Source organism: Aedes aegypti, chromosome 3 (genome assembly GCF_002204515.2).
Source record: "Aedes aegypti strain LVP_AGWG chromosome 3, AaegL5.0 Primary Assembly, whole genome shotgun sequence".
In the NCBI taxonomy this organism is placed as follows: Eukaryota; Metazoa; Arthropoda; class Insecta; order Diptera; family Culicidae; genus Aedes; species Aedes aegypti.
In genome coordinates this window covers 55,160,768-55,185,675 of record NC_035109.1, presented here as the reverse complement: position 1 = coordinate 55,185,675, position 24,908 = coordinate 55,160,768, and the positions used below count along the sequence as shown (strand labels likewise).

General features: G+C 36.3%; 1 protein-coding gene across 3 annotated transcripts; it reads right to left on the bottom strand.

Moving 5' to 3' along the window:
• Window positions 1-422: 422 nt before the first annotated feature.
• On the bottom strand, window positions 423-23,750 carry LOC5579904 (regucalcin). 3 transcript variants are annotated; one of them, XM_021855904.1, is made up of 5 exons: window positions 23,283-23,750; window positions 1,563-1,728; window positions 936-1,503; window positions 663-878; window positions 423-594 (listed from the first exon to the last, which is right to left on the bottom strand). In XM_021855904.1, exons 1-4 carry the CDS (start codon window positions 23,475-23,477, stop codon window positions 680-682), a joined length of 1,128 nt encoding a protein of 375 aa, XP_021711596.1. In that variant the 5' UTR covers window positions 23,478-23,750; the 3' UTR covers window positions 423-594; window positions 663-679. The 3 variants fall into 3 exon arrangements, with proteins under 3 accessions (XP_021711596.1, XP_021711597.1, XP_021711598.1); XM_021855905.1 differs by having other exon boundaries at window positions 23,373-23,749; XM_021855906.1 differs by having other exon boundaries at window positions 23,394-23,749.
• Between the last annotated feature and the right edge of the window lie 1,158 nt (window positions 23,751-24,908).

The following is a 24,908-nucleotide window of genomic DNA, read 5'->3' as shown; positions in this document are numbered from 1 at the left end:
CTCAGGATCAATAGCATCCTCTACATGTACGTACTGGTGCTCCCATTAAAATAAACAATAACGGCGCCGACCGCGTCCGAATGCAGGTCAATTTGGGGATGGTTGAAGGAAGCCGTTGAGTCCTCTGCACGAGAAAACACTAGGAAAGGGTTGTTTGTTTGCAGGATTCGTCTTATTAAACGATATAAATTAAAATTAAAATGAATCTATGAGGATGACCATAGATAACCGATACTTGTTTATTCACCAGCACAACTCAATCCAGAATCCGTTGCTTCCCTTATAGAAGCAAGTAACAGAACAAACGGACAAAACTCTACTTCATGAACTTTTCACAGTAACTTCTTCAAAACCTTTTTTTGATATTCCATCAAAAACTCCTGTAATTTTAATCCTCTCTCGTTTTTGTTTCTGAAATTTTATCGGCTCCATCAGTCTTGAGGCAGCTAAAACGACCTTTGGTTCTACTTTTCCGACGTCGCGGCTTATATTTAGCCTTCTTCAAGGGTTTAGAGGCTGCGTAAATTGTGTGTTGCAGTCGAAAATATTCATCAAATTATTGCGGTTTTTTTTCGAATATTGTGTGAAATAAAACTAAAAAATATATATTTTTTAAATAGAACATAAATCATTCAGTTTTATTTGAAACTTTAAAAACATACCAAATTCGCGAAATCTTTCAATCTCTCAAAATCATTTTATCCATTGGTTTTCCTCGGGCACCCAATCCTGTGACCCTAAACAGCGCACCGGCCGGAGGATCCTGATTGCCAGTGTGGGCTGTGGTGACAAAAAGTTCGTCCATTTGTGGCCCTCCGAAAGCAGCCGAAGTGACCTGTTTGGCCGGTATGGCAATCTCCTGTTCAATTTTCTTCGACCTGAAAATACGACGCTCATTATTCTATTTAATGCATAAATATCCGCTCATTACATACTTCGGGTTGATCTTCAGCAGCTTGGATCCTCCCCATGTGGCGACGTACAAATTTCCGTCATTATCGTGGGTCATACCATCGGCCACATACCCAGGACTTTTCCCATCCACTCGCAGGTCGTAAAAAACTGTTTCGTTCTGCAAATCCCCATTTTCCAGCACATCGTACTCCTTAATGTCCAAGGCAACCGAATCGATGTAGTAGAACTTGTTGCTGTTCTCGGGCCATGTCAACCCGTTGGAAATGCTGACACCAGCCTTCAACAGATGGAACTCTCCTCCGGCCTTACCGTCGAATCGGAACAGCTTGCCTTCTTTCTGCTGCATGATATCGCCCAGAGTCTCCAGCTGCATGGTTCCGGCGTATAGACGCCCCTGCGGGTCGACCTTGCCGTCATTGAAGCGCACGTGTTTCTCCGATTCACCCAAATCGTACAGGGTTTTTACTAGAGTTCCTCTCTCCGATCGTCCATCCCAATTGACGAGGACAATTTTGTTGCCCGTTCCCAGAACGTACTGACCGGGCTTTCCTTGAACAAGAATGATTGGAGATATTGGGTCAACGCCATCTGGAAAAGTGAAACAATCAGTAAGATGCGCACTGAAGTAGAAGCACTCATGTACGTACCAATTTTAGCGCTGTAGGTTTTGTTCTCGGCATAGTCGTAGCGAAGGATCGCAGCACCGTTGATGTCCACGTAGTAGAGACTCTGGGTGTCTACATCCCACACTGGTCCTTCGCCAAGTTGAGACAGTGGACTCGGGAGTTGTTCAACACTGTATTCTGCTGCCATCTGGAATCAGATATCAAGGTGGGACAAAGTAAAATCATTGGACGACATTCTAATATACGATGGTAATCATAACGAGGCTGGCGTCGTAATCAATCTTAAAATCACACTGAAGGTGGGCAGAAAATCCCAAGCTCTATCTGGATGATTTGCATTCACGATCCAGGTTGATCATGCAGTACCAACTTCGATCTTCCCGTCGGCCTGGTCTCATAATCGCATGCTTGAGTTGTTTGTTAACTATTCTATTCTTGGCTTTGAAAAAAAAACTGCTTTTGAAAATTCTCAAATCAATGACGGATCTTGCCCTCTAAAATCTCTTGTTTTCAAGCTTTTTCATTAGCAGATCATAGACAAATATATCATGACGGGATTGGTGGTCTAATGGCTACCACTTTTGCTCCACGTACTTTCTAGTTGTATCTTTCACTTGCTTTGCTTCTGTTTGCAACTCTTAATCTATCACACTTGAGACTATTGGAACATCAATAGCTATGAACAGGTTCCTACCACACCTTGGACATGCCCTATATTAACTGCAGCGATTAACAGTAGACAGGGTGTCCCAGGACCGATTTATCTGAAAAGCCAATCGAGTCCTCTGTCACCATAGAACAGGGCTGCCCGATGTACGGCCCGCGACCTCATTTTATGCGGCCCGCGAAGGGTTCGCAGGTTTTTATCATATTTGGCCCGCTGACTTTTCTACCAACTCGAAGTTTGAACATACAAAACCTGACTATTTTAGTTTTCAATTGTGTTCCAAGCTAATATTTTAGCTTGGTAATTCTTTGAATGTTTTTTTTTTTAATCTTTTAACATACTTGATTTTATGTAGTACTAGTGGTCCCGGCAAACTTCGTTTTGCCATCAAGTAGGTTGTTGGAAAATGTCAAGGAATCCCCCTAGTCATCTACCGTTCCCCGATTATTACGGAGACTTTCCCGAACTTTTTCTTCGCACGAACACGTCACATCACTTGTGGAATGCAACAGAGAAAATCTTGCGTCAATCTGTTGACCCGTTCTCCAGCCATTTCGTGACATACAAAAACCGCTCCATTTTTATTTATATAGATGGTTCAAATTCTTTATATAAAATTCTGGATGTTTGCAGCAAATTTTAAGCACTGTCGATTGCAGTTTCAAATAACGGTTAAAATAGTTCTACGCTTATATCTGACTTGAGGAGATTGAGTTATAAATACAAGAATAATAAAATTGTGATTACAAAAACGACGTTTCTAGCATGAATTCTACATTCAATACATGAAGCCTGAATAAAACTCATTGCCAAAAGGCTAAATTTTTAAATATAATTTCACTTAATTATAGGCATATACTCTTGAATCCGTAAAAAAATACCAACGCTAGATCGTAGTACACACAAAATCCTTGACAGGACTATGAAAAAAAAGGTTTTCACAAAATCTTGAACTGGATGTTTAAAAGAATTCAGGACGCGACATTCACTGAAAACATGGAGACGATTCTCACAGAATGATCAACTGGGAATCCTAGACTTCTAGCTAGGATTTTCATCGAATTTAAAGTACAATATTCTTAAATACTGGGCAAGGTTACAGTATTACCTTTTGTAAGATTTGCAAAGAATTCTAAACGAAATAATAATAGGATTTTGCGCATGTATTTTTTTCGAGATACTGCCCAAGTTATATTAGTAGCAGAACAATAGCTTATCAAACAGAAATAAGCTCAATAACAACTCTCATTCAGCAAAAATGGTTGTTAAGCACTCTCAAAGTTTTCAATGTAGGATTTTGAAAAGATTCTTGTGTCAGATTTTAAAGAAATCCTAGACACGATTTTTGTTTAATTTTGTATTGTATAAAAAATTATTGCAATACGAACGCTTTATTTATCGTTTCAGCATCACTCCTCAACAAAGCGTCAATAGGCGCGTGGTGGACACACGGGCGTTTCTATCGTAAGGTTCGAAGTTCGATTCCAGGTTGCCGCGAAAACTTTTTGTGTTTTCAAATTTTGGTTTCATAAGGCAAATTTATAAAATTCAACCCGATTTCTTATGATCAATTTTCATAAGGGTTTCCATAGTCCATCCGCCTGAGAGTGGGCATTATTTAGACAGGATACAAAATATTCTGGAATATGTTATTATATTATTTTGGAAGGGTTTCTCAAAGTATCTAACAGGATGCTTATTTTTAGCATTTATCTGTCTTTTGATTTCCCCAAATGAAATTTGCTTCATGGTCAGATTTTATGTACTTCATTATTATTGACTGTTGTCAGATTTCATGCGAATATTTTTGCACTTAAAATGTGGCCCGCCGAACAAAATATTTTCTGCGATTTGGCCCGCGGTTCAAAAAGGTTGGGCAGGCCTGTCATAGAAGATGGTGTCTCCATCCATAGTCTGATTCCTAGGATTCCTTTCTTTCATCATTATAGCACGCCTTTCCTTACGCCTGATACATAGGCAGTCTGATATGCAAAAAGCAAGCCTCCCAAGTAACATTTTTAGTTTTTTCACTTACTACAAGCTGTTGTTACCACCATATCGTTAAAACTCATTTTAGAACTTATTAATCTTAACAGCTTTAATAAACCTTTGATAAAACTCCGTTAAACCCGAATAGGCCCACACTACAGGAGGTTGTTAAGACTATATCTTAAAACCGTTTCTGAACTTCTTAGTTTTGTATCGTATGAATACATCTGCCCTTGTAGTATACCATAAAACATCCATAAGAGCTATTATAAAGTTTTATTAAGCTCAAATAGCGATAATGAGTCTCTTGCGATATCCTAAAACACGGAATAAAACCATTGCTAAGAGCTTATGATCCATCAAATATCAGACAATAAGTTGTTTATAAATCTTAACCTTATTTTATAATATTGAAATCAATTTTTGCTTGGCAGTTAATTTCCTTACAATCACGTGAAATTCATGCCAAAGAAAATAAACTGGTGAAATGACATAAAATTTTTCGATTTACAACAACGCGCCACAATTTTGACATCATAATTGCCTATGTAATATTCCATTCCATTCCATTTTCAGAATGATTTCGTGCTCGTATCAATCGAAAAATGTAAATTTCCCAAACATAATGTAATTATGAACCCGAAACGGCGGCAATAAAAATGGATTCCATCTATTTAAATCTTACTGGTCTTGTTTGCGACGGTTTAAGATCAATTGGTGTTGATTCCGTTCAATATAATCATCAACAAGTGCTTATGATCTTAAAAAACCTTACGCAAAGTACTTCACTGGCTAAAATATTCTTAAATCAGATTATTTGTTCTGAACTAAAACTTATTGGTTTTTTGGGAGCATGGGCTTAAACTTAATAGACTCAGGAAAGCCAGTACTGTCAAAAAGGTAAACAGATCGGAAGTGCAAGCCGGTGATGCAATCTAATTAACACAATGCGTTCCGTTGTGTGTCCAATTATGTTTCTACTAGAATATTTTATTGTTAGGCTGGAGCCTGTGGTTAATCGGTTGAACAAATGCAGAAAATGGTAAGTGGTTGAAGTTCCGGAAAAATGGAAGTTTTTTCCATGTAACTCAGCTGTTGTATGCAGCATACTTATCCCACTAGAACAGGAAGTTTGAGCAATCACGGAAAAAATGCTACACACGGTAGTCATATAATTCTACGAGAAGGATATATGTAATTTATATTTTCGTGTCCTGATTCACTCATAATTGTCTACTTTATCATCATTATCGACATAATGAAATTGATAATCACAAGCAGACCGCATTCCACAGCATCGGAAAGTTGAGTTTTAAGAAGTCATTAACATGACTTAGTGCAGTCCTACGGGTTTTATCGTTGGCTTGTGTAAGACAAACCGGATGAAGTTTTAAGCATACAGTGGCTCAATTTCATTTTCGGGTCCGATTGATTTTGGTGACGGATTCGCGCGTTTTTTTTGCCGGAGAATTTTTTTTATCCCCTGTTTTGGAGCGTCTTGCTGGGTAGTGCTTTGTGAAGCCCAAGCAGGACAGTTCGGTTTTGCGTCGTCCGATTGATTTTGGTGACGGATTCGCGCGTGTTTTCGTCGCCGGAGATTTTTTTTCCCCTTGTTTTGGAGCGTCTTGCTGGGTACGTATTTGGGAAGGCCCAAGCAAGACGGTTAATTTCGGGACGCCAAGAAGTTTTGCTGTCAGTGTCAGTTTTGTGTTCAGTCGAGAATGGATTACCAACTGGTGAGTTCGTTTCATGCTTATGATAACACATATTTTCTTGAAAGCGTAACTTTTATGTAATATCAAAACAAACTTTGTATGGTTCGTCACTATATGTGTCGGCATTATGCTATTTTCTTATACAATTTGAATATACATATATTTTTCTCTTTTTGACATTATTAAAAATTATTTATTAAAAAAAATCTTTTGAATTGTTCGACATTGTGAATGTTGACGTATTTTCTAAAACTTCTACCATATCGAGACAAAATGCACAGTAATACTCATATGTAATTTTCAAACAAACTATGTATGGTTTGTCACTACAAGTGTCGGCATTATTCCTGTTTCATATAAGTTAAAATATATACATGTAAATTTCAGTTTTCGTCATTAATAAAAACGTCTTTTGAATTGTTCGACATTATAGATGTTGACGTATTTTTCCAAAAACTTTTCGAGACAAAAATACAAAACTAGCTTTAAATACAAGTCGTATATTTCCCCCTTGTCCATGGATCGCATCACCGACCAGAGGTGACTCCCAGATCTTTTCCTCCCTCACTAATAAACACCCTTCCCGTGGTGATTGTGGAGATGCAGAGGTATTCTCGGTCTCTAGAAGCAACAATCATTACACCCTAACATTCCTTCCCCATCCCAACTGACTGTAAGGACTTGGCCGGCGCCGTTATTGATCAATAATATTAGATCTGCTAAAATTGCACTTCGAGAGTAAGCGGAAACTCCCATCCCTTATTCATTTGGATCGTAGTGCAATTCTTACCAGTTCCGATCAATCACGGAGTAGCAACCATTGACATGTACAGTCAGTCTATGCTATGCTATGCTATGCTATGCTACAGTGGCTCAATTTCATTTTCGTACGGGGCACTGTTTTCATATCAAGTTGGTATAAAACTATTAAATGGTGCATGGACTTCGATATACTTTATCAATAATGAAGGTTATAGGTGTCATCTATTGCTTGGCAATGACGAACTGTATTCGTTTGCTTAAATCTTTGGAATAATGGAAAAGTATTGAGATTGTGTCTATAATTGACCCAATTCCATATTCGTACACCTAACAAAAATATACAGCATTCAAAACTAATTTTTAATGGATTAGATGACTACTTAAGCTCTTCGTTGTGTTGTTCAGATGCAGTAGAATACATTTGGAAAATTTATAATATATATATATATATATATTTGAATATATATTTGAAACTTAAGTAAATTTAAGAAAAATACCAGTTTTCCCATGTTTTTTGCTAAAATATTCGGTAAGTCGAACAATAAATTGCATTTTTTCCATCATCACTTCCTTAAGAATGATTGCTGCGAATATTGCACAAGTTTCAAAAAAATATAATCAGTTTTAGAGTAGCTAAGAGTGGATATCGACAACTTATACTTTTGAATCTTAGGTAATATGATATTTATAACAAATCCAAAACCAAAAATTTTAGTCAATTTATTTATGTTTGGCTCCTAAATGTATATGCATAATCCATAGTTAATGTTCCTATCAAAACATTGCATAATTATCATTTTTAATTTACATTTTACTACCAAACATGATTATAGAGATTTATAGAATAAATATTATTGCCATAACCGCAACACAAACGTGTTTTTAAAATGATGAAAACAACAGGATATATTCTATTAAATAGTGTATCAATGCTTTCTGCTCATTCAAGTTATTTTGTATTTTTCTTATAAAATCAATAAATTGCAAAATAGGGTGCTATTTTGAATATAATTTAAATATTATTTCAAAGATAATTGAATATTACGATGACATCAATTATGTGGAGGTATGTACAGCGTAGTTTAGGGTACTTTATTGTAAAACGAAGTTCGTAGTTCAAATTATTTTTACAGACAAATTCGAAATTAACATTTACCTGTTGTTTAGAATGAAAATTTGATTTACATTGATTAAAAATATCATTTTAGAAGAGTTTTGAACTTATGGCACAACAATTTTCGGAACTCAAAAGGAATAAAAACCGTTTATGATTTCTGTAAAGTGTATATATTTCAACTAAATTTCTATCAGAGCTTACGAGTATAATCTATAGATTGGATTCAATGACAAAAATAAACGTAATTGTTCGAATTATTGGATTTTATAGCAAAAATCATTGAAAAACTGGCATTTCTCATAATTTTACCTAAATTTCATATATGTCCACTAATAAATTGTCCAAATGTATTTCACTACATCTGAACATCATAATAAAGCACTTCAGTAATCAAATAGAGCTTCTAAATTTAGTTTTGAACTTAGTGCGTTTGAATTTTGGTAGGTGTACGAATATGGAATTGGGTGAATTTTAGACATCAATTCAATACTTTTCTATTAATCCAAAGATGAATGTAAATGGAAACATTATGTGATTGGCAAACAATAGATGACACCTATTACCTTCAATGTGGATAAAGTATTTGTAGCTCAATACTTCATTTAATAGTTTTTTACTAACTTGATGTGGAATCAGTATCGTGTACGAATATGAAATTGGGCCACTGTAGGTTTTAATAGACACTACACAGCTCCTTCAAAATGCAATTTGTTACCAACAATTCTGACCGGCAAATAAGTTTTAACATAAACACTTGTAGATATCTACAAAGCATTCTTAAGAGGTTTTTACTGAAAAGACCGTTTAGCTCTTTTCAATGCTTCATTAAATCTGTTAGGATTGAATGCATCTATAATAAAACCTCAATAAATAACATCTAAGACTTGAAAACATTGAAATTGTTACTTGGGCTCTTACCTCATCCATATATCTTCCCGCATGAACTAGCGTAGATAGAGGTGTATATCTGATCTACTGCGAATCAGTTTCAAATGCAAAATCAATTCCTCCTCCGTCATATTGTTGCCTTACAAAAGAAGATCACCAGCACTTATACTACATTGAGGATTTATTAGTCCCAAGCTGAGTGTCCCAAAGGAAGATTCAAATATTACGTAACGCAAAATTTGTCAATTTTAGACTCCTCCCTCCCCCACGTAACAGATTTTGTATGAACAATTTTATTTTTTTTTGTCTTCTTCTTTTTGGCGTTACGTTCCAACAGGGACAAAGCCTGCTTCTCAGATTAGTGTTCTTATGAGCACTTCCACAGTTATTAACTGAGAGCTTTCTTTGCCGATTGACCATTTTAGCATGTGTATATCGTGTGGCAGGTACGAAGATGCTCTATGCCCTGGGAATCGAGAAAATTTCCTTTACGAAAAGATCCTCGACCAGCGGGATTCGAACCCACGACCCTCAGCATGATCATGCTGAATAGCTGCGCGTTTACCGCTACGGCTATTGGGGCCCCATATTTTTTTGTATGGGCCGTAAATTTATGGAAGACCCCCCCTCCCATATAGCGTTACGTAATATTTGAACTATCTCCAAGCACAGTCATCTGATTGGTTTCTTGTGTAAGTGCAACTGATCTGACGATACTGGAGTAGAAACCACGGGCGGCAAATCAAGCTCAAGCTCAAGCAGAACATTGCCAAATATGTTCTTGGAATCCGATTGTGATTTGTCTGTTTTACAATCTCAACAATATCTGAAAATCTCTCTTCAACAAGACTTCGAATTACTATGCCGATATTAAAAATGAAGTTGTTTTAACAGCATCACGTAGAAAATTATATAAAAAGTTTCTGTCGTACATAACTGAATATAAAATATCAGATTGCTATTTAGAAAGAAAACGTGTGTACGTCATTTTTTTGTTTGGCAAAAGTTCATCATGGATTTTGCTTACTCAATAGTGTCATCAATAGAAGATGTTTTCATCGAAATTTGTTTGTCAAAAAAATATTGCTTTCTGGTTTGCTTATAATCAGGGGTATTTACGTATTCTTGGCAGCCTAGTGCTAGCTAATCCTCTATCTAATCACATCGACAAAATTGTTGCTTTGGAATGTCATCTGAAAATAATGCATTTGTTTTTCTTTTGAGCTTTCAATGTGACGTGGGGACATATAAGCAACTCTATGAAGGCGAAAGTCATTTTATATTAGTACTTCCGTCAGGACGTACAAGCTTTTTTGAAAATAAAAAATATTGATTGTCAAATTTTCTAGCCAATTTCTAACAATCATTGATTTTGGTAACCTCCAAAAATCAACAGTTCTAAACATTGTTCCTTAATCATGTGAAATAACTATTATTCAAACGATGTACAGAAAACCGATTGCGATTTCATTAATAAACTAAAAAGATATAGCATGCACAAGGTGTGCACTTTATAAAATGAACAGTCCTTACTTCCCTTGGTAAAAAATCACTACTATGTTGCACATAGTTAATTTGGGAATTCTACCGAAGCTGTCACAGAAAACATTGTTTTCTGATCCCCCAGTTTCTATATTAAAAAAAAATGTACAAGATAGGTATTTGAAAAAAAAAATTTTTTTGTGGGGAACAAACAACTCGTGGAAACGCACCAATATGTGGAAAAAAAAAACACAAATCGATTTAGTAACAAAAAAGTTACAGCCCTTCAAAGTTCTCTGGGGCTGACGAAGGGTTAAACACTTCTGAAGTGATTTGGTAATAAACTAGATAGTTTGATAAGCTTTCGTTTAAATGAAATTTTCTATTCATTACAATAAAAACATAAAACTTTTATAGTTAACGTTGCTTGACCCGATAATGAAGGAATTATCGTGTTATAGAATACAGTTGATAAATAAATGAATCCAAATATTTTTTTAAATACATCTTTAAACGTCGAGCTGTTTCAAGTAGTTATTATTGAATCCTATTTGAAACCTGGATTCAAACTTAAAAGATATCCAATATTTTTCATTTATCGTATATAGTCTGGTCGAATTGAGTATATGGTGAAGTTGCTATCATCATTCATAGGTGCATAAAACATCAACTTTTTTTCGTAATTAAACCTTGAATCCTAGCATGATGAATATACTTTCGTACGTGCCTATTCGCCGTTTCGATGCACTGGATAGCACGTTCATCTGTTCCAAACTTTTTTTTTTTTTTTTTTTAATTTCTTTATTAGTATCATTCCAAATATTACATTCATTTCTTATATCTAGGTGTTCTGTGTTATTTGACAACACTATCATCCTAATTTGGTAAAACAAATTTAAGATTTAATTAACATTTTGTTAACAACATATTACATTTCATTTGCCGTAGCAGTTCAGTTTTTTTTTACAGGTGAGTTGATTTCACCTGCTTATAAGAGAAAAAAAAAAGTTTTTAATATACTTAACCTAACTTAACCTAAACATATAACGCATTAATCGTGGCAATAGAAGATTGTAACGATTTTTGCCTGAAATTATTAATGATTGTATTTGACATTTGTTCCAATGTTTCAACATTGGATATTCTATGTAACTCATTGGTACTATACCAGGGAGGAAGCCTCAGAATCATTTTCAAAATTTTATTTTGAATTCTCTGCAGAGCTTTCTTCCTGGTATTACAACAGCTAGTCCATATTGGTACAGCATACAACATGGCTGGCCTGAAAATTTGTTTGAATATCAACAGCTTGTTCTTAAGACAAAGTTTTGATTTTCTATTAATAAGGGGATAGAGACATTTTACATATTTATTACATTTGGCTTGAATGTCCTCAATGTGATTTTTGAAAGTTAAATTCTTATCTAGCATGAGCCCTAGATACTTAACTTCATCTGACCAATTTATTGGAACCCCTCTCATCGTGACAACATGTCTACTTGAAGGTTTCAAATAAAGAGCTTTTGGTTTATGTGGGAATATTATTAGTTGAGTTTTGGAAGCATTAGGAGAAATCTTCCATTTTTGCAAGTATGAAGAAAAAATATCCAAACTTTTTTGCAATCGACTACAGATGACACGCAGGCTTCGTCCTTTGGCGGAGAGGCCTGTGTCATCCGCAAACAAAGATTTTTGACATCCCTGAGGTAGCTCAGGTAAGTCAGATGTGAAAATATTGTATAATATTGGTCCCAAAATGCTGCCTTGAGGAACACCAGCTCTTACAGGAAGTCTTTCAGATCTGGAGTTCTGATAATTAACCTGAAGTGTACGATTTGACAGATAACTTTGAATTATTCTAACAATGTATGTTGGAAAATTAAAGTTTTTTAATTTTACAATCAAACCTTCATGCCAAACACTGTCGAATGCTTTTTCTATGTCTAGAAGAGCAAGACCAGTAGAATAGCCTTCAGATTTGTTGGAACGGATCAAATTTGTTACACGTAAAAGTTGATGAGTGGTCGAATGTCCATGGCGGAATCCGAACTGTTCATGGGCAAAAATTGAATTTTCGTTGATGTGGGCCATCATTCTGTTCAAAATAACCTTTTCAAAAAGTTTACTGATGGAGGAAAGCAAACTGATTGGACGATAGCTAGAAGCTTCTGCAGGATTTTTGTCTGGTTTTAAAATTGGAACAACCTTAGCATTTTTCCATTTGTCAGGAAAATATGCTAATTGAAAACATTTGTTAAATATATCAACTAAAAATGATAAGCTACTTTCTGGAAGTTTCTTGATGAGGATGTAGAAAATTCCATCATCGCCAGGAGCTTTCATGTTTTTGAATTTTTTAATAATAGTTCTCACTTCTACCAAATCAGTCTCCCAGGCATTTTCGAAAACGTTCTCTTGATTGAGAACATTTTCGAACTCCTGAGTAACTTCATTTTCAATTGGACTAGTAAGTCCTAAATTAAAATTGTGCGCACTTTCAAACTGCATAGCAAGTTTTTGAGCTTTTTCGCAATTAGTTAGTAATAATTTGTTTTCCTCTTTCAATGCCGGTATTGGCTTCTGAGGTTTTTTCAAGATTTTCGATAGTTTCCAAAAGGGCTTAGAGCCAGGGTCGAATTGAGAAATTTTATTTTCAAAATTTTTGTTTCTTAATTGAGCAAAACGTTTCTTGATTTCTTTCTGCAAATCCTGCCATATAATTTTCATAGCAGGATCGCGAGTGCGTTGAAATTGCCTTCTTCTCACGTTTTTAAGACGGATCAAGAGTTTAAGATCATCGTCTATAATCACGGATTCAAATTTTACAATGCTCCGGGCTTCAACAATGGAATTTGTTAAAGTTTCAAGAGCATTGTCAATATCAAGTTTAGTTTCTAAAGAAATGTTAACATCAAGATTGGAGTCAACATACGTTTTATATATATTCCAGTCGGCTCGTAAATAATTGAAAGTGGAGCTGATAGGTTTGAGAATCGCTTCTTGGGATATTTGAAATGTAACAGGGACATGATCAGAATCAAAATCAGCATGAGTAATCAGTTGGCTACAAAGATGACTAGAGTCGGTTAAGACCAAATCAATCGTAGATGGATTTCTAGAAGAGGAAAAACATGTGGGGCTATCAAGGTATTGAATTGAGAAATATCCTGAAGAGCACTCATCAAATAAAATTCTGCCGTTGGAATTACTTTGAGAATTATTCCATGACCGATGTTTGGCATTAAAGTCACCAATGACAAAAAATTTTGACTTATTGCGAGTCAATTTACGCAAGTCAGTTTGGAGCAAATTAACTTGCTGCCCAGAGCATTGAAAAGGCAAATAGGCAGCTATGAAAGTATATTTACCAAACTGTGTTTCAACAGAAACACCTAATGTTTCAAAAACTTTAGTTTCAAATGACGAAAACAGTTGATGTTTTATACGCCTATGAATGATGATTGCAACTCCCCCACATGCCCCATCAAGTCGATCATTACGATAAACAAAAAAGTTAGGATCTCTTTTGAGTTTAGATCCAGGTTTTAAATACGTTTCGGTAATAACTGCTATATGCACGTTATTAACCGTAAGAAAATTAAACAGCTCGTTCTCTTTACCATTCAGAGAACGAGCATTCCAATTTAAAATATTTAAATTATTATTTGGATCCATTAGAAAAACGTAATCCAATAACAATTTGATTTGTAAATTTTACACCTACTTGGACTGCTTCAGTCATAGTGGTGGCTTTGAACATTGCATCAATCATTAGATTCAATTGTTCAGTTAGAAAATTAAAATCAGAGGCAGACATGTCATGTGATTTCCCATTGGAATTTCCTGTAGACGAAGAAGCGGAGTTACCTGTGGCGGTAGGGTTTTTTCCATTTGATTTGAAACAAGTAGAATGGGTACCCATGGATCGAACAGGGGAGGAGTTCGAATTTCCTGCTACGATATCGGCAAAGGATTTACCGTGGGTAGATACATTCGAAATAGAAAGATTCGAACGGCTACCCGACGGATTAAAATTAGTTTGTGAATGAGCATGATTATGATCTTCCTGATGGGTATGATTCATGATCAAGCGATCGTTAACTGAAAAATGAGCATTGTTCGATACTCTACCAGGCAAATTTCGGAAACGACCGTTATCGTAACGGATATTATCTTTCATCTGCCTGGCACGAGCCTCAATGACCTTTTTGCGTGAAGGACAATTCCAAAAATTGGACTTATGGTTAGCCCCGCAATTACAACATATGAATTTGGTGGTATCTTCCTTCACTGGACAGACGTCTTTGGCGTGAGAAGAACCTCCGCAAATCATGCATTTAGCATCCATGCGACAATTTTTTGTACCATGACCCCACTTTTGGCACCGACGGCACTGAGTGGGGTTCTGGTAATTTCCTCCAGGTTTCTGGAAATGTTCCCATGTCACACGGACATCAAACAAAAGTTTTGCTTTTTCTAAAGCTTTAATATTATTTAGTTCTTTTTTGTTAAAGTGAACTAAATAAAATTCTTGAGAAAGCCCTTTCCGAACAATGCCAGATTGGGTTCTCTTTTCATAATGATTACTTGGACTGGGGAAAATCCAAGTAAATCATTTATTCCATTTTTGATTTCTTCAGGTGATTTATAGTCACTTGAGAGACCTTTCAAGACAACTTTGAACAAACGTTCAGTTTTGTCGTCATAAGTAAAAAAATTGTGCTTCTTCTCTTCAAGATGTTTGAGAAGAAGCTCACGATCTTTAAGAGTTTCCGGCAAAACGCGACAGTCTCCTTTCTTTGCGATTTGGAAGGAAACCTTGATTCCCCTAATGGAGTTCAAGATCTCCTGCCTAAATCCCCCAAATTCGGAACAACTGACCACGATAGGCGGCACTCTTTGCTTCCTCACTTGAATCAAAGAGCCTGGGCTAGAGGCTGCTTCGATTTGGTGTTCGGAAAATTTGTCTAGAGCATCGAACTGATTGCTCATTTCGATACAATTATTCATTTCACCCTTGGAAGAAAGTTCGCATTCCGGAGAAACGTCCTTTCTTCCATTCTTGCCACGTGTAGTGACAGTTTTAAAACCCACTTTTTTGGAAGGAAGTAGTGAATTCAGAGATTCACCCTTCGTTTTGTTTGTTGTTGATACCATGTTTAATTAAAAAACGAAAGAAGACGTGACCTTCGAAAGGTTTTTTCCCAAGACGGTGTCCAAGAAGGATTACCACCGCTAGCTTTCGCCAACGGGTCCAACGAAAAATCGAAGGCACGGGTCCAAACAAGGATCGTAAAGGGATCAATAGTAGAAAAAATAGTACTGAAAAGTACTGTTTTAGTAGCACTGAAAAGTACCGTTTTTAATTTTAGCACTGAAAAGTACTGTTTTTGTAGCACTGAAAAGTACTGTTTTATTGCTTTAGGTAGTTTTTAAGAAAACTTCCAAGAGCAGAGAGAATTCGTGTACGCACAGCACGAAGGTACGATGCGCACTGTCTGTTCCAAACTTAATTGCAGACATTGACTCGCAATAATTCTATTTTTTACTGAAGACTCGATTCTGATCATGCCCCTGTTACATTTCAAATTTTTCATGAATCGATTCTCAATTTTATAAGATTTACTTCCAATTATTTAAAAATTGACTGGAATACATATAAAACATACATTTCTTTGCAAACTATTCACTCAACACTTTGACAAATTCCATTGTTGAACAAAGAGGCTTTGCAATACTAATTGAGAAGCGTAATTCGCCTCTGTTATTATTTTCAAGGATCTGCGAAATTAAGTTGACTATTTTGTGAATAGAGAACTACAAATTTGAGAATAATATCTCACAATTATATTTAGCCTCTATGCCTTTTTGTTAAATAATCATAAAAGACAGTTTTAATAGCCCGGCGTTAGGAGTAGACAGAATAAAAAATATAATATTATTAATCACTAGTGCAAAAGCTTACGTTATGCAGTTTTTTCATCATGCATCCTCCACACAGTAGCTTATCGTCAGTGCCGTAGCGTGCGGTTGGCCAGGTTTGCACCCGCCAAGGGCGCCAGCCTAAAGGGGGCGCCAAAATGCTTGAATCACTCGGTAAAATTCTCAAAGGTGCATATTAGATTAGGGCTTATTATTAGTAACAATTCCAAAAAAAAATAGGACATAATAAAGAAACATACAAAACAGTTTTTGAAAGGCCTTAACAAAATATGCAATAAGTATTTCAAAAGATATTGTTTATTCCTATATATATTTTTAAAGTTTGAAGTTCAAATAAATACACATAAATTAAGTTTGTTAATGAGAAGAAACAAAGATTTGTATCATTCAGATTTGCATGTATGCTAAAAGTTAGACTGTATGTTTCGATCACTCGTTTTTTTAGTAAAATTACAAGAAATATTTTCACAGAATACTGAACATGAATCTAAGATTATCCTGAGTGGGATCCACGAAATTATGAGCAGATTTTCAACAGAAAATCTGGCAAGATTCTCACAGAATCAATTACAAGATTCTAAGTAGCAGGCTCTTGCTTTATCTTGATCGGTCTTTCACATAATTCTAGGCGTCATTCTGATATAACGTTGCGTAATTTTTTCATAACTCTAATTATTTTGTAAACTGCTCTCTACCTAGACGAAAATTCTCACACCAGACATAATTCTAGAATTTGTAATATATTTTTAACTAGTGTTCCCAGCAAATTTCGTCTTGCCATCAAGTAGTCTGTTGAAAAACGCTATGGATCGTCCCATACAAAATGACAGTTCCGTGCACTCTCGTTTTTTCCCTGGGATTTTTATACACACAAACTCGTTGGAACCCTTGACGAACAAACCGGAGAAAAAATCATTAAAATCCGTTGACCCGTTCGTAAACCATTTCGTGACATACAAACACCATTTAATTTTTATTTATATACTAGTGGTCCCGGCAAACTTCGTCTTGCCATCAAGTAGGCTGTTGGAAAACGATTTGAATCACCGTTCATTCTAGTTTTTTCGACTTTCCTGGTGAATATCCTTGGATTTTATACACACAAACACGTCGGAACCCTTGTCGAACGAAGCGAAGAAAGAATCATCCAAATCCGTACACCCGTTCGTAAGTTATTTCGTGACATACAAACACAATTCTATTTTTATTTATATAGATATAGATAACCGTAAACATGTTCTACACTAGATGAAACTCGTTTGGTTTAAAAAAAAAATGCGGTGGAAAAGTTGAATGTAACTATTTAGACTTCTTCATTTACATTATTGTTAATATTTGATCACCTTTCAAGAAGTTTGCATGATTGACATTTTCCATGTTCGACCTTCTCTTCCACCATAAAGGTTCTTGAAAAAAACTTTAGATTTTTTGTGAATATTTCCATTTTTCGATATCTCACTGTGAAGAATGCTTTCAATTTGAATGGTAATAGCAATTCCTTGAAAATAAATTGAAAACTCTTCGATATATTTCAAATATTTTTTAATTGATTTACTAACAGCAGTTTTGCAATAAAGCTTTTAAATAATGTCTTGACTAAATCTACGCAAAATTTCAAATAAAAATATTTCCTTTTAAATCCTAGTGAATTCTCTTTGCTTCCCCTATGAATTTCCTGAAAAATGATATATCTATAAATGTCCAAAGAATCTAAACCATCCTATCACATCTCAGAAAATATAACAATTTTTCCTTTACAATTACTATTATGAGGTCGGTCTTTGTTTAAGAATCAAAATTTTGTAAAGGATTGCTATGGCTTTCGAGTTGTATTTCTGGCATAAGCTCTAAAATTCTTTCGAGTTATTCAGAGCGAAAAGTTTTAAAACTCTGCTTGAAAGCAAATGGTCTTTAAAAATTTGCATTTCACCAAAATTTACAATTTTTGTTTGAAACATCTAGTAGAAACTGTAAATTTGTTCTTAGCTATAGAAACTCTATATTTCTTCGGAATTTGTCAATGCATCTTTCAGATTTATTCAAAAGTACTCAGAAAATTTTCATTAAAAAATAAAAGAATACTATTTTTTTCTTGCAGGAGATTTAGTCAATAATTTAATATGTTCTGATCTCAAGGAAATTATATAACCTTTTATGACTCTTTTGACGATTTTCATAAAAATTCTCGTAGAAATCGCTCAGAATTTATTTTTATTTTTTGCTGAGCTTTGATTAAGGGGCGCTGAAATGGAGGTTCGCCAAGGGCGCCATGAAGCCACGCTACGGCTCTGCTTATCGTTCTTGGTTATTATTTTCAACAAATGTTTTCAGTTGACATATTGTAGGAAAATTGATAATTCGGCTAAAGCTTCTATCAATCGCCCAATCAACATGCTTTCCTTTATCAGTAAGCTCCATAAAAACATTTGAATCATCCCCGAGTGCAGACATTTTTGTTGGATCGTCGATAGAACTATGAGAGAATGTTCGAGTAGTTTTTCCAACTCTGCTCCGAATGACCTGTTTCCTCGAAATAAAATGTAGTTTAAAAAGCTGCAAGGACAATGTTCACTGATAAAGACTGGTTTGCTACTGACAAAAAAAGGAATCATATTTTCTGATCGCAGTACACATTTGAGAAGAAATGTCATTTCAAAGGGGGCCCTCTGTAGGAAATTTCTTGAGCGATTCAGTCAAGGAATTTGTTTAATTTTCTTGAGCGAAACAGCATACTTAGCTTAAGGTGGTGAACTATGAAGAACGATAAGCAATTAAAAGAAGAAGGTACAGTCGACTCTCCACATCTTGATGTTCTACATCTCGATATCTCTCCCTATGTCGATGTTTTTTCTCGGTCCCTGCATTTTGCATATTGCTGTGTGCGTTTGAAATGCCAATATCAAATGCGGGAACATCAAACGCGGTAAGATTTTTCACAAGAAATGCGATGTCAAAGATAGATTTTTCTTGCTAGGGTGGCGGTGATTTATATAATCGTTGCTAGGTATCCTTTGATTGTTTTGTATTACCGCATTTGGAGAATGTTTGGTCAAGATTTGCATCTCAAATGCAAACAGCAATACATTTTCACTCTTCATATCTCGATATCTCCCTATCTGATGTGATTTTCGTTCTTGATTTTCTTTCTCACCGTATGTCTTCTTCTTCTTCTTGGCATTAACGTCCCCACTGGGACTAAGCCGGCTACTCAGCGTAGTGTTCTTATGAGCACTTTCACAGTTATTAACTGAGAGCTTTCTTTGCCTAAATTGCCATTTTTGCATGATACTTTATGCCCAGGGAAGTCAAGGAAATTACCATTACGAAAAGATCCTGGACCGACCGGGAATCGAACCCAGACACCTTCAGCATGGCTTTGCTTTGTAGCCGCGGACTCTAACCACTCGGCTAAGGAAGGCCCATCGTTTCATTGTAGTGTGTTTCAAACTAATCAGGGCCTGCAAGAAATCATACGTTTCCTACAATGTATAACAATTCGATTCATCAAATGCCCAACAATCCGACATCTCTTCTCGAAATTGCGTCAAGATGCGAAACGGAAATTCAGTGTTTGCGGATGCTCTCAAGAGGGAGTCTTATCACCATCTTGGTTGTATCTCGTAGCAGATACACTATTTTGGTAGTTGAGAGTTAATTTTGCACTTTATGGACAACAACAACAACAACACAAATGAATTCTGTTTAATCCTTCGATCTTGACGCTTGCTGCTGTGGAGGCGGGCGATGAGGGCCGGATCAAACATGTCGCGCGTCGTTCGTGTAGCACCGTGGAATAATAGGCGGATTACGTTAGTAGTGTTTGATCCTTTGATCTTGTCGCTTGCTCCTGTAGGGCGAGCGACGAACACTTGTTCAGCGTTCAATACTTTTATCGAGTAATATCGCGAATCTGGTTAGGTGCATTCATTTGAAATTATATATTTATCGTTTACCAAACGAATCCTTTACTCAAACCTTTCCCATATTCAAACTCCCAGTGTCTTCTTGTGGAAGTGCGGATTCCATAAAGCAAGAAACACGTCAACATTTCCCTCCCATCCCCAAATTGATCTGCAATCGGAAGCAACCGGTGCCGTCAATGTTTGTCATAATAATGAGAGCACCAGTACTTACACATTGAGGATGCTACTGATCCCGAGTAGTGTCTGTTGGTTCTCTGTGTAAGTACAGCGGTTCTTGCAATAACGGAGTAGCAGCTGCGGGCGGTCAATCATGCTCATGCTCAATTATTTGAACAGTGGCATTCATACGGACGGAACTATTACTAAAGGTATTTGAATCAAACATCTTAGTAAATTTTCTGCAGGTACTCCGAAGTATCCTGATGCTATGGCGAATACGTTGAAACAGAAACAGATTGTTCCTTCTTGCGGAAGTTCCAAACGAACTTTTTATGGTGGAACTGTTCTTAATTATTGTGGTAGGTATTTTATGGATTTTCAAAGGTGAAGTTGTAGGAGTACCAGTGAAAGTTTATTGTATGTCATTATTTTCTTAAGAAATTCTCCTATAAATCTAGCAGAACTCCAGAAATGGACTCTCCAGAATTCTGACAGAATGCCTCTAGGAATTGCACATGAGTACATCACCCGAATAAGAATTCCGCCGAAAATTGCTAAAACGATTTCTACATAAATGTTTTGAGGTAGATCATAACAAATTTGTTTATGAATATCTTAAAAAATCATGTTAGAATTCTGGCAGAAAATTTACCTTCTGAGTTATTTTGGTCAAATATTTCTCCACAAATTTCTTTATTGCTATGCTTATGAATTTCCACTGATGAATTTCATACGCCAATGACTATTACTGGGGCAAAAAGTCAAGGTTGTTTATTGTTTCCTAATATTTTCTTATTAAGCTAAGTATGCTGTTCCGCTCAAGAAAAGTAAAAATTTCTGCGGAAGAAATGGTCAAGAAATTTTCTACAGTAAGCTCCATTTGAAATGACATTTCTTTTCAACTGCGTACTGCGATCAAAGAAAAATGCTTTTCTTGACCATTTCTTGCAAGAAATTTTCCACGCATCGAGATAAGCGATTACTTTTCTGTTAAAGTGCATACTTCGCTTTAAATACTGAGGGATGGTACACAAATTATGTCACGCTAAATTTCAACTTTTTTGACTCCCTCTCCCCCTTTGTCACGTTTTTTGTATGAGTCCTCCGAAATTTTTGTAAGGCTTGTCACGCTTGGCTTGACCCTCCCCCCCCTCGGAGCGTGACGTAATTTGTGCATGACCCCTAAGATTTTATTTTGACAAGAAAAATACATACAACGATAAAAATTGTCTAACACGTTATGAGCCGCACTACCGCTATTATTGGACACACACTACAACTGGATCAGCCACTTGGAGAATAAATTTCTGTTTACTATGAAGAATTTACATGGATATGCGAATAGGATCAAAAAAAGTTGCTGTAATGATTTATTTGGAGGGACTTTCCACGGATTTTTAACGGTCTGTTTCTTTAGTGGATAGTTTAGAGGACAAAGGTTTAGAAAGTTATTGGTTTTTCGCCTGAACATGGATATTAAAGAGACGCTTATGTTGCAGTCATGTCGATTGCTGGTACTTTTTTCGACGATAGTGCTCTGCTGTTTTTTTTAAAGCCTGTCCACGTTAAATTTCGGACACCCAAATCATGGCAGCAAAAAAAAGTTACTCATAATTCAACAAAAACAATTGTTTATTTCAGAATAAAAGAGTTATATCTACAAAATAAACAGTTGACAAGGATGTTAATCCTTCTTTCTGTAAAATTCTCGAACTTTCTGTGGTACACCCGCCATCCGTGTCCGAAATTTATCGTGGACAGGCTTTAACTAAGCCTTTATGGGGACACCTACACAATTCCCTCCCTCTCTTTCCCACAATGACCTATAATCAACCTTATAATTTTCATAGACTTCTCGCTTCTAAATGATGATTCCAAAAATGTCTGATTGGGTATAAATTTAAGCTTTGTCATAGTATAACCAATCATGTACTGGCTTATAAAGTACGTCCATCACGACGCTTATACGTTTTTGTACATTTCAAAACGCATTTTCCTAGTATTTGTTGAATAATGGGTAATTTGTTTTTGAATAGAATTTTGCTGGCTCCTATTATTCGCAGAGTCTATAAGAAGTTTACAAATGGCTATCTCAAACAAAAGACGAGCAGAATTGTAGACGGAACCGTATTGGCATCGCTGCACACCATTTAGTGTAGACCTCTATGTAGACGCTTCAACTTAAATGAACAATGTTAATTAGAATTATTCCGAAAATGCCTACAACTGTGAAGATTATTGTTATCTCTAATGCTGTATTTACTCGTTCCAAACTTTTAACATTGCTCCACATTGCTCTCCTCGGATTCCTAAAAAGAAATGCAGTTATTAAAGAAAATGTTTAAAATCCGATATTTAGCTCCCTAGCTACACGAAACAAATGTAAATAGTGAAAATACTTGACAGTTCAATCAACAATTTCAAGCCACAGCCTACTAAGATCGAGATCTAAAACTTATAGGCAAGAAATATCAAATTCAATTCACCCCCTGTACTTTTATGGCTAGCGTAAAAAGCTGGATACACTGAGTTGTGATCAATGAATCTCACTTGATTATTCATGGACTGAGTGCAAGGATTGAAATTATCAAATGATAACTTGCAACTATCATCGTTATCTAAAGTTATCCAAATTATCAAAAATGTCGTGTTTCATCATGCTTTTCACATATGTTTACAATTTAGGCAAAATTTAGAAAGTGTAATTCAGCTTTCACTTGCTATCTGACTACGATCAGTGGAAAGGGTAAGACGTACTCAATCACATTACTCTACAACAGGCTAAAACCATCACGGCAACAATGACCTTCATTTGCATTATACAGTTAAACCTTCATGAGTCGATGTTCCTTTACTCGATATCGACTCATGGAACCATACTAAAAATCAAATTCCATGGTTACTATGATGGCCCCCTCAAACGCCTTTTCATAGCATTGCTCTTCCATGACTCGATATTTCCATGAGTCGATGGTCCCTTCAATATCGACTCATGGAGGGTTGACTGTAGTTTCAGCATACTTCGGCCTGAACAAACTGGTATCGCTAAAACTACACTTTTCACCCACTGCACTCCTTTATCTTGATGACAATAACCTTTGATACCGGTATAAAGAGATTAATCTTAAAATTACACCATAATCGTTGATATCTCCCCCGACAATCTGTCTGAAACGCTATATTCACCGCATGTGTACTTGAACTCACACTGCCTATCAGGAACAACAGCCACAATGCAACTGATGGCGATAATGCGACCGTGGCAATCGGCCGGTCACTTTGGCGAGACATCGCGTCGTTTTGTATGTGAGAATAACGTCTGAGTGGAATCGTACACAACCCGGCTACCGGCCTAGATATCACAACTTTCCGCAAACTAACACCGCGTTGTCGGTTCTCTCTCTCGGATGCCAAGCGCACTCTTGCGTAGTGGTGTTATCGTTTTGTTTGCAAACAGACGCACGTGATCGGTTGGGGGTTTAGTGTGGAGGAGGCAAACACTGCGCGATCGATCGACGATCAACGTGTAGTCACAGCACGCCGATCGAGAAGGAACTGACCCACTCGATCAGCGTTCGATCGTTTGTATAGCATCTTGGTTGGACGTTGGAAAGGAGTCTGTCGGTTGTTATTGATTCTAGACGACCTTGACCCGACACTTTTTGCACAAGAGAAGTTCTATTGGGGGATCGCGTCTGTGGTGTCGATAGTGATCATAGAAGGCGGCTGTTTATTGCGGTAGAAAACTTGGTTCTTACCTGAGAAGAGACTCGCGAAGACGGTCTTCTTTTTCTGTGATTGCTGAGTTTTTTTTCTTATTCCACTTTGTGTTTATACCAATTATGCGCATGCTGTTCAAATCCTCACATGAACCTCTCAGCAAAAAATGATTGAGTTTGCATCACATCGAATCATAAATAGCCGTTTGAGTGAAATTTCATGTCAGCAAACGTAGCAGACATTATAAATAATTAATCTTCTGCTTAGATTTATCAGCAACTTTGGAAAAACTGCTCCGTCGACTGAGGTTTTTAATAAAGGCAGGTTTGCTACTGACAAGAAAAGGAATCGCCTATCTCGATGCGTGGAAAATTTCTTCCCAGAAATGGTCCAGAAAATCACATTTTTCTGATCGCAGTACGCAGTTGAGAAGAAATGTCATTTCAAATGGAGCTCTCTGTAGGAAATTTCTTGACCCATTCAGTCAAGGAATTTCTTTACTTTTCTTGAGCGGAACAGCATACTTAGCTTAACAGTTTACTTGGAACACAATACTTTTCACTTTTTCAGCCATAAAAACGGTGGGCTGCATTTGACGTTTCGTGAGAGGGGAATCTGGGCTGCATATGACGTTGATATTTTTCCTCTTCGCGAGTCTCTCTCAGGTTCTTACAAAGCAAGTAGGCTTTTATTTTTTGATTGTAGAATCTGCGGTAGCATCATGGGTAGGATAGACCGCAGAGGTTCGGGGTAAATGATTTGATAGAATGAATGGAAGAAAGTTTAACAAAGTTTCTCTGAATTTATGTAAATAGTAGGTAAGCTATAGTAGGTACCCAAGTAACATTGATAGCTGAGTAAAAGTTTGTTCTGCTAAAATTAGCTGTATAGACAGCATTTAGCTGAATATGCTATTATTCAGCTATCAATGTTACATGCGTAGTTCATAAGTATTTAACGCGGTGGCGTAGCTAGGAGTTCCCGTTCCTGGTGAGGGGTCAA